The 11,416-nt window shown below is 33.8% G+C and overlaps 1 protein-coding gene across 3 annotated transcripts in view; it reads right to left on the bottom strand.

Moving 5' to 3' along the window:
- Window positions 1-2,004: 2,004 nt before the first annotated feature.
- LOC137820570 (DNAJ heat shock N-terminal domain-containing protein) overlaps window positions 2,005-11,416 on the bottom strand; it is a 28,009-nt gene continuing 18,597 nt past the window's right edge. Inside the window, exons 15-20 of one of the 3 annotated variants that reach the window (XR_016515481.1) lie at window positions 9,782-9,924; window positions 4,838-4,967; window positions 3,439-3,678; window positions 3,301-3,360; window positions 2,759-3,049; window positions 2,005-2,673 (exon numbers count right to left, since the gene is read on the bottom strand). Coding sequence is in view for 2 of the 3 variants with exons in the window: in XM_090295085.1 (XP_090151211.1) it covers window positions 2,545-2,685; window positions 2,759-3,049; window positions 3,301-3,360; window positions 3,439-3,678; window positions 4,838-4,978; window positions 9,782-9,924 (1,016 nt within the window). In the remaining variant the exon portion in view is untranslated. Of the gene's footprint in view, window positions 2,686-2,758; window positions 3,050-3,300; window positions 3,361-3,438; window positions 3,679-4,837; window positions 4,979-9,781; window positions 9,925-11,416 lie in introns of all 3 variants that reach the window. The other 2 variants (XM_068624715.2, XM_090295085.1) reach the window with 2 other exon arrangements.

Here is an 11,416-nt window from a genome sequence, read left to right as displayed (position 1 = left end):
TCTCAGAGTTTGAGCTAAAGTTGCCTTTTCTCTACAATTCCTTGGCAATAAACATTGACAACTCTAGAATGGTTATTTGTCTTGTACAACTATGCACAAAGTAGGCAAAATCAAGCCAAGGCACACTTTCCAAGAAAAGATAACCTCATGCAGCCATTAGAAAGAATACATAAAGGAGGAAGAAAGCATTTAATGTTACAAGAAGTGCACTTAATGCATTCCATTCAAGTAAGCTCATCATACAAAAGAAGTACACACAAAAAAAAAATCGAAGTCATCAGAAAAAAAAAATTCACAATGGTCATTTTTTTAAGAGTCTTTAAAATTGAGAGACCCTGTTGTATAGCATTGAAACACTGCTCAACTTTTTGTACCTATCAAAAACTTCATAGAAGAACAATGTTTGTGTTCCTATTAGCCAACTAGAAGTGTACAAGTATCACATACGTCAACAAACAATCAACCTCTCTAGTAAGCAAAATCTAGTGATAAGTTGATCACCATTCTACATCTTAGCCATGCTCAAAGAGCATCATTGAGTTAGTTAGACAAACTAGTATAAAAATACTAAATGCATTTTATCTCTTTCTCCATCTTTCTATATTGTATTTGATTTTTATCTACGCTAACAAAGGAGGAGAGTTGTTGAGCAAACACCCATAACTAAAATCATCTAAACAAGTAAATTAGTCAAATAATAAAGTTGTATCTATAACACTTGACAGGACGAAATTACTATCAACTAATTATATATATATATATATATATATATATATTATTGTATGAATATTCCTATCAAACAATATTTGCAAAATAAAAAACTGTGTAAAAATTTTAAAAAACACAATTTAACATTCTGTTGTGTTTTTTTTTTCTGTTTTCACAAAATCATCATAATAATTCTTGCAAAATACTTTAGTGTCTATTTTACCACATAGAAATCCTTTTCAGTGAATCCAAGCTTTTAGACTTGTTTGATTCTCGTTGAATCCACCTCAAGTTCAATCCAATCAACATGTGATGATTGTTTCACCATTCTTGAAAATTCAATTTAGCTACAGTCTACCACAAAGACTGTAATACATCCAAAATGTGATTTTTCTTAAAAACCTATCCATAAAACCTGCCAAGTATAGAAATCTACTAGACCAACACACCAAACATTGATGATGAGACAAGTTAGAAATATATCAGCTGAATATGATTAATATTTTAAACAGGTGAAAAGAGAAAAACTTTTAATCAACTTGTTGATGCAAATTGATCCAAGATCTCTAACTTGTTTGACCAAGCTGAAAAACTTTCGAGGCCTTCTCCATTCTCCATAAAATGTATAATAAAATGCATAATGTGTATTCTCTTCTCTTCTATTGAGAAAAAATCTTTATATATATATATATATATGTTATTTTAAGAAAATAGTTACTAAATTATTATTTATAATAATCAATAATAAGATTAATAATTTAATCAATTATTTTATGTAATCATTACGTATCTGAATAAAAAAATGAAAAATATTTAAATAATTAATTATAGTCTAAAAATTATCTATTATTTAATTATGATAATCAATTATTTACATAGCAAAATATTTTCTTAACTGAATTAATCAAAACAATCTATTAAATGTTCATGAGTTGCTTAAATGGTTATTGATTAATTTTTTAAAAATATTTTCAAAAGTTATAAATATTCATAAATAAATCACATTAACATATCAAAACTCATACCATCAAGGCAAAACGCCTAATCTAATGCATAACACCTATTTGAGTTATTTTTATAATATCAAAACAATTTATAATTCAACGTATTCAAAATCAACCTATAAAAATATTAAATTACGACTAGTAATTTTTTTTCTTTATTTAAAAAATATAAAATTGGAAATTATTTACTAAAAATGAAAATTTATACTTTTCTTTTCATCTAAAACTCAATTTCCATACATTTTGCTAAATTCTGTTAAATATTTTAAAAACTCAGTTATTACATTAAAACTTAAGATAACAAATTATAAACAATTATTATAGTCAATATGCTGACTGTACCAAAGAAATTGCTGTTACAAGGAAAGACAGTAGCAGATGCCGTACCCCCAGCGTAGCAAAATACACGTGTCATGCAGCTAGTCAGGTAAGAATCACTAATTAGAAATTCCACGAATTAATTATGACAGACTCTTCACAGGTCAGGCAATTTTATGGTCATTTGATTTAAGGCTCTTAATTTTGGTAAAAGCACTTCGTGAATAAATATCCTAATCGAAGTATTAAACAAATATACACCAGAACAGTCAAATTTTCGTTTTAACCAAAACAAAACACGTGACTCCTAATTTCTTCTTGAGATATGGTGACAATCCTGTATTATCTTGCTCCAAACCAAGAACACAATTCAAGAATTTCACCTTCAGACCATGTAACTGTGTGTATTTTCCTTTCCTTCATGGAGAAACCAAGAACACAATTCAAGAATTTCACCTTCAGACCATGTAACTGTGTGTATTTTCCTTTCCTTCATGGAGAAACCAAACTGAGATTACTGAGAATCAGAATCTGATAGTGGAACCTGGTAAGCATCCGATGGTTCAAAATCAGTCATAGAAGGGGTTGGTTTTTTATTTGACCGACTTCTGACCCGGTCTCTTGGCATTTGTTTTCTTTCATCCTGTGAAGACGTCTGTCAGAATGAAAATATACAAGTAACTCCTAGTTTGAAAAAATGCAAGATAACATATTACGGCAAAAGTTACCTTGGAACTGGGTTGAGTTGGTTGATTTGATTCAGATGGCTGATTGGAATTAGGTTGATTTTGTTCAGATGGCTGAACTTGTTGTTGGCTCCTACGCAGCCAGATAGTACCCAAAGAAATTAATGCACCCAGAAGCAAAAACGGACCAACTCTAGGATCCTCACGGTATATAGAGAGTCCGCTAAGACTACCAAGAATACTCTGTTTCAGATTTTTCAGAGGAATATTTTGTGCTGTTATGGACCAAATAGGTTCTGTGTCATCTGGGACAAGCTTAGGAGTTCGTAAAGTCTGCAAGGAGGAATGGTATTTTCTTAATCAGTAAACTACACAATTAATCCCATCAACAACTACCTCACATTTTAAAATGTTAATGTGGGCAATTGTGAAATTATGATCACATAAATGAGTGTAACATTTAGAGAACCGGTAAAAAGAAATTAAATACTTGAGTGAGGGCAAGGTTATTAATTCAACATTGAATGTGCCCCATACAATAAGGCTTACCTACAAAACCTATTCAAAAGTTAAATAAAACTTACAAAGAATGGTAATTCTCTGGAGTCACCATCAGAAATAATGTTTGCAAGCCAAGCGGTTATCTGCAAATGAAAATAGAAAATATCTTAAAAGAACTGTGTGCATCTACATCATTGTGAAACTTTTATTGCGAGACAAACCTGTGAAACATCATCTTCTCCCTTGTACCCAGCTACAAACTGGCCTGCAAGATCAGAATCACTGATTAGATCTTGGACCAGTGATGATTTCCAGTCCGTTTTTTGTTCTGTTCTCAAATCAACAGCACTGCCATTCCTCAGGTAACGAATGACAAATAACCTAGGAATATCAGTCACACTCCGTCGTTGCCCACATGTGTGATCGCTACCCGCTTGACCAATGTAAAATTGGCAGTAATCCTACAGAATCAATTCAGGTAAATAGCTCAGGTTAGAAATAGTAGCAAAGATGATGTAAAAGTATTTTCCATTCAAAATACATCAGAAGAATTTAAAGAAATAACTCACTTGAACATGAAGAATATAGGAATTAGGGGCATGTTTAGTTTGAAAAATGATTTTGCTTTCATTTCCTGTTTCTAGAGACAATTAAAACGACAAAAAAATCTCGTTTTCATTATGTTTCTCATTTCAAATATTTGTATATGAAGCTATGAAAACAAAAAAAATGTGGCCCACACCATGTTGAAAGAGAAGAATAGAGGATAGATTTAGAAAATACTGTCTCATATACTCAAGGGTGGTGACTTTATTATATTGTTTGAAAATGATAAATACAATTGATTATATTTGATCCTATAAATCAGATATTCTATCTGTTATACAATAAGTACACAATAATCAAAATTTATTCTCAACACGAAAAAAAGGTCAAGTTCCAAATGTTTTGTCTTGGCATAGCACTGGATTGTGGGCGTACTTTAACTGTCAAAAACAAATGTGTAGCAGAGGGAGGCAAGTGAGGCAGAACTGTAATAAGAACCCTTTTAAATCCTCTACAATGAACATGTGAACCTATGCCTTTTCAAACCCCTATTTCCATAATTTCCAGTAAAAAGGGCAATACCAAGACCCCAAGCGACTTTAGGCTAGTGAACAAAACCATCTCTGTGCACATATAATAGCACAAAAATAATACATTTTATATTTAACAAAACAAGTACATCATACTAAAAAGATAAGTTCCACCTGGATGAATATTTATAATTGGACATTATATTGTGCTAAAAATCTGGATGGATATACATAATAAAGCATTCGAATGACTTAGCAGTATAGATCATGGGACAGGTTTAGTCCAAATTGAGGTATTATACACCATCATCTTGCAGATTAGATGCTGTCAGGGCAGAAATTTAGAATAATTTTTGCTTTGATGCCCTTCGGTCATTGTCAAATGAAATTGGCATTATTAAAAGAGTTTTCTAAAACGTTTTGTTAATTCAATCACTAATGTCAAGCATCAGCATTATGAAATTTACTCTGACCAAAAAGAAGAATAATTAATTTAGAATGACAAGCAAAAATATAAATCATTCAAATGAAAGAAAACAATTACCTTTTGCTTTTCACCATCAAGCCAAGCAAATGTCAGCCGCCTTCTTTTAAATGCATCCACAGCTGGAGTTAAGGATTGATTATCAGATGATGCATCCACTTGGCTGTGCTTAAAAAATGTTTCTTGGACCCTGCACATAGTCTATGGAACTGAATTACAAATCTGCCAAATTTGAAGCTGTAAAAAATAAAAATGCAAAAAAGTGTAAAAAAACGTCATTTTCTTAAGATTATGCATATATCTTGAAAACTAGACTAGAGCCCCCAAGTTTACTTTACTAGGAACCAATGAAAACCCAAAGTATCAAATATATATGATAATAGTGATTTGACTTTTATAAGGAACACTTGAAAGGATTAATATTTTTATCCAATTGATTTATTTGAAACATTACATCAACCTCTATATATAGAGAACTCTAACCCTAAAGTAATGATATTCTTAGAATCTTCTAACAGCTCCTAGTTGTATACTTTATATCTTACTAACTAACAACACTCTCCTCAAACTGGTGAATGGATATCTATCATTCCCAGCTTGTATGTGAGATCATGAAATCTTTCAGTGGAAAAACTTTTTGTAAACAGATCTGCTAACTGAAGCCCAAATGGGACATAAGAAGTAGTTATCCGGCCACTATCCAGATTCTCTTTAATAAAGTGTTGATCTATCTATATGTGTTTGGTCATATCATGCTGAACTGGATTGTAGGTAATGTTAATAGTTGACTTATTAACACAATAAAGAATCATAGATTCTTCACATGCCACTTTAAGATAATTTAGAATAATTTTCAGCCACAACAATTCACACACCCGATGTGCCAAAGCTCGAAATTCAACCTTTGCTTTAGACCTTACAACAACATTTTGTTTCTTACTTCTTCAAGTCACCAAATTTCCACCCAAGAACAGGCAATATCCTAAGGTGGATTTCCTATCTGTGATAGACCCTACATAATTTGCATCAATATACATTTCCATTCTTAATTTTTCATTCCTCTTGAACAATAATCCCCTTCTTGGACTTGTCTTCAAATATTGAAGGATTTCTATTCACAACTTGTAAATATCTCTCCCTTAGATCATGCATGAATTGACTAACTACACGCACAACATAGGTTGTGTCAAATTTGGTGTGAGCTAAGTAAATGAGCTTCCCATGATATTGGCCTTTATTCACAATCATCATCCCCAAATCTATGGCTTTGTTCTATATGAACTTCAATGGTCTTGCAATCAATCTTACCTATTTTTTTGAGAAGATCAAGAACATACTTTCTTCGGGAGATGAAGATGCTTTTTTTCAAGTAAGCTACTTCTATCACAAGGAAGTACTTTGATTTTCCCAGATCCTTCACTGCAAATTGAGCAATTTTCTTTCAAGATACTTTTATGATACTCATCATCTCCTACATCAATCATATCATCAACATAGACCTAGAGTAGGTTTACCTTTAGAGAAATGCTTGATGACCAGAGTATGGTCACCTTGACTCTATCGATACCTCCTGAAGATCGTAACCTGAGTTCTACCAAACCAAGCACGGGGTGACTGCTTGAGTTCGTACAAGACTTTCTTCAACCTGCATACTTTGTTCCCTTCTTCATTAGACCTAAAACCTAAAGGAATTTCTAAGTAGACTTCTTCCTCTAAATGTCCATGCAAGAAAGCATTTTTCACATCAAATTGTTGCAATTCCCAACCAAAATAAGTTGCCAATGAGAGAATGATTCTAACAATATTCATCTTTTCCATGGGACCAAATGCCTCCTCATAATCAACATCATAAATGAGTATATCTTTTAGCAACTAACCTTACTTTGTAACCATCTAATGTGCCATTAGATTTATACTCTACATTATAAACTCATCTGCATCCCACTGCCATTTTATCCAGTGGCCTATCAACAATTTCTCATGTCTGGTTCTTTTCTAAGGCACTCATCTCTTCATTCATGGCTTGAACCTAATTCTCATCCTTCAATGCTTCTTAAGCTAATGTAAGGACCCTAATTGCTTCAATGGCAGAGTGAAAACTCTAGGCTGCATAGAAATGTGTTTAGTGATCAAAAAATGAGCAATAGGATACTTAGTACAAGATCTAATTCCTTTTCTCAAGGCAATGAGCAGGTCTTCAAGGTCAGGTTCACAATTATTATTCAAGGAATTTTCCAAAGATTCAAGGATGTTAGAAGAAGCATTTACCCCTAGCTCATATGATTGGAGTTGTTCTTGGATCAGGTTTGGTTGCTTTTGTCTCCTCTGGTATTGTAGAAACTCTCTGGCGACTAATTTCTCGTGACGTGGGAACAATGATGCTCTTGTTAAGAGTAGCTTCAGTGACATCCATACGTGATGTATCAGGAGAAGTATCAAAAGTACTATCAATATGATAAGGTTCCTATATTAAAGGGGGAAAAGATGACTCAAGAGATTCAAAAGAATCAACTTCAAAAGAACGCTCCCACTGCATGTAAAAAGATTTAGTTTCATCAAAAGTAACCTCCATGGAGGTAAAAGAACTTTCAATTCGAAGGATAGTAACAACGATATCCCTTTTTATTAGATGCATAACCAGTGAATATGCATTTAACAACTTTGGGATCTAATTTTCCACAAAACTAACTATGAAAATGGACAACACATCACATTCAAACACCGACTATGAAGACTAAGGAGAACAGGAATAGATGGAAAGAAGGAAACATGGACTCAATGAGACTTAGACCATCTAGAACACGATAGGATAATCGCTTAATAAGACAGACAACAATAAGGACAACCTCGCCCCAATAAGAGATAAGGACATTTGGAAAAGAAGTACCCATTTTATATCTAAAATATGCTTATTTTTTCTTTCAACAATGTCATTTTGTTGTGTGTATCCACACATGTGAATTCATGAAAACCATTTTGGGAAAGGAATTTAGATATGTCATGAGCTATGTATTCCATCCCATCAGCAAAACACAAGTGTTTAATCAACTTTCCAAATTGTGTTCTTATCATATGGAAGAATTCGACAATAAGGTTTACATCAAATTTTTCTTTCATGAGGAAAATTCATGTAATATGGGTATTGCCATCAAAACAAGTGACAAAAATTGAGCACCAGATATACTAGAATTTGATGCATGCCCTCAAACGTCAAAATGAACCAAATCAAAAGGATATTACTATGAGGATATGTGGCACGATTGTGCTTAGAAAGTTGACATACATCACATTTAAATAACTTATCAGATCCTTTGGAAAATAAGGATGGACATCCTAGAAGACAGTAGAGAAGCTAAATTTGAGAGGACTCAAAAGCAGTGCAAAACTGGAGACAAGAGGTAGTCATTTGTCTACTAATACTATTCTTAGTTTCCAAGTTGTTAAAGCAATACAATCCTCTCTGTTCCTTAACAATTTCAATGGTCCTTCCCGTGGCAAGATGCTGAAAAACACAATGGGAAGAAGGTTACAGAACAGTTTAGGTCATGAGTAAGTTTTTGAACAAAATTATTAGAAAGCTTTGGAACATAAAAAACATTGGGATGTGAGTCCCATTGACAATGGTAATGAGGTTACCAAAAAGGGAAACATATGATATTAAAAGAGATGAATCAGGAGTCATATGGTTTCTCACATCAGAGTCTAGAACCCAAGAATCCTTACATAAAGTTTTAGAAACATTAAAAGAAGAATTCTAGTTCTTACCAATCATGGTTAGAGAGCAAGTACCAAAAGTTGGCTTACTAATAGACTCCATGAAAGATTTTAGACGTTCAATTTCAGCATGTAGTGCACGCTTTCCTTCTTCCAATGAAGAGGATGAAGAAGTCTTGCCCAGATCTTTAGAATTTGAAATTACCCTAATAAGCCTTCCTTGAAGGCTTTCCTTTTAATTCCTTTGGACAATTGAGAGTTTTCTCCTTTCCATGTAGCTTGAAGCAAGTCTCCTTAGTGTGGCCAGATTTCTTACAATGCACCAACGATCCTCTTTACCTTTTGAGTTGAGTTTAATGTTTGTAGGATTTGAAGTCCCAGATTTGGAAGCCTTTCTAAAAAACATGGCAACTCATTCAGTGGAGGGCCCATTCATCATGACCATTCGACAACTCTTCTCACCTCGATATAGAAGACTTCAGAAAGAGATGTATTTCTTTCCCAAGAATTTGTCTTAACAGAGTCATATTTAGGATTCAATCCTGATAAGAACTGAAATATCTAAGCTCAAAGAACTTATCCAGAGTGACAACATCTCTATTATTATCAAGCTACAACATTTGATATTGGTCCAACTCAATCCATAGACCCTTCAACATTCCATAATATTCGGAAATAAAGAGAGTGCCCTGCTTGGCACATGTGTTATAACTCGTAACATGTAAAGATGTCTTGTCGCATGGGATAAGTATTTGCACGGTCTTTTCAAATTTCATGGGCACTGAAATAGAACATATAATTTATGCTAATTTTTGTAATCATGGATCCCCATAACCATGTAATAATTCGTGATTCATCATTCTCCCAAATCTGGAAATTGGGATTATTCTACGATATGGCCTCTCCTTCAATATGGTTGAGTCTAGTCGTACCCTCTAATGTGTGTATGATAAATCGAGCCCACTAGAGATATTCTGACCATGAAGGCGACTTCATCAAGCAAGTCTAAAAGATCAGCATTGCTTAGTGGAGTTACCATGTTAAAATAAATAGTAAGGATTCCTTAGTCCCCCTACTAAATAAAATGAAAGAAGATTTTTATTCAATTGAATGATTTGAAACACTACCTCAACCTTTATATATAGAGTTCCAATCATAAAGTAATGATCTCAAGAATCTTCTAACAGTTTCTAGTAGTACACTTAATATCCTACTAATAACAGGAACTAAAATTAGCACAATTCTCAACGTAAACAAATTATGCCCAAAAACAAGACTAAGAAAACATACTTCACGCATTTTGTTCAGCTCCAAACTTGGCCTTCCAACCACGATAGCACAATACCATATCATTGTATCATAACCAGCACGAGAATAGCCATGGGGATCACAACCTAGCTCCATTGATGTCACACTCCTTAGTTGTCGAAGCTCTGAAAGCAAAATTGGTGAACAAAAATTTACCATTATATAAACAAGTTAATAATAATTGTTAAATGTAACGGACTTGACCCATAGTTTCTACTATTCTATTATGTTATTCTATTATTATTATTTTCATCTATAAATAAAGAACCCTATGTGTATATATACACAAGGGACATTAATCCTATATTCCTACAGAAGATTAGGTGCAAGCAGCGTGCGCAGTGGTGAAACACAGCGTGAGCTCCACAGGTTCTGATCTTAAGGTTTAGTTTTCAAATTAGGGTGTCTGGGTTTTCAAATTAGGGTTTCTGGATTTTATTGGGTTTTCAATTTTGTTTTGGGCGAGTCAAGGATCGTGGAGGCCTAAAGATTGTTTGATCCAACCATGAATCGTTGGATCGCTTCGATTTAGACAGATTCCGATCCAACCCACGATCTAGCATGTTTTCTTCTCAAAAGATCATAAGATCATAAGATCGTCGATCTAGCTCGTGATCTTGACAACATTGATTGATGCTCAATTATGCATTGTTATTAAATTTATCATTCACTCATCTTTAAAACAATTTTTTCGTGCTAATGAGACGTGTTCATAAGTTTGGGCATAGGCGAAATTATTATACACCAATGATACTCAACGACTTTATGGTGTGTCAAAATCTCTTAACCGTTGTTGCTCCCAAACGTCTCGATGGTACAATGACAGAATATATGGGTAAACATCATGCTCTTCATGATTTTAATGAGTTATTGTCTCTTGCCTCCACTCCTTCTCGAGAACTAAAGCAAAGGTCCAAGTTCTTCATGTTATTAGCCTTACTTGGCCTTCATGATGATTATTCTCATGTTCGTGATCAGATTTTGGGATCCCATGTTGTACCCAATTTTACTTCCACTTATTCTACCCTTCTGCGTGTGCCAAGTAAACACACCATTGATATACCTTTTCTTGTTGATGACTCTTCTGCTTTAGTCTCTCAACATAATGACCGCACTCTCCCTTACAAGTCGGGCAAAGTCTAGCACAAGTGTAACCATTGTGGCAAACCTGGCCACAAAAATGACAGGTGTTATGTCTTACATGGTCGTCCTCCTAGATCTATTGCGGTTGTCCAAATTCCTCCAGTACAACCTTCTACTATGGACACTTCATCTGATACCCCAAGCTAGCCTGCTATTTTCAATGAATTTCTTAAATAGTATGAGGATCTTTTGTTGGTCTCACTCACTCCAGTTTTCGTGGTCCTTGGGTTCTCAACTCAAGTGCCACTAATCACATTACTGGTAATAAATATTTTTTCTCCTCTCAGTCTACCTCCAGTTATTTACCATCTGTTGTCATCACCAATGGCTCTAGGGTCTCATCTCATGGTGTTGGTACTATTCATCTCCTTCCTTCTTTATCTATTGATAAAGTTCATGAAAACTCGTTCTGAATTGTTTTCTATATTTCAATATTTTTATAACGAAATTAAAAATCAATTTGGAATCTCGATT

This window comes from Phaseolus vulgaris, chromosome 9 (genome assembly GCF_051622355.1).
Source record: "Phaseolus vulgaris cultivar YP4 chromosome 9, ASM5162235v1, whole genome shotgun sequence".
NCBI classification, from domain to species: domain Eukaryota; kingdom Viridiplantae; phylum Streptophyta; class Magnoliopsida; order Fabales; family Fabaceae; genus Phaseolus; species Phaseolus vulgaris.
This window is presented reverse-complemented; position numbering and strand designations above follow the sequence as displayed.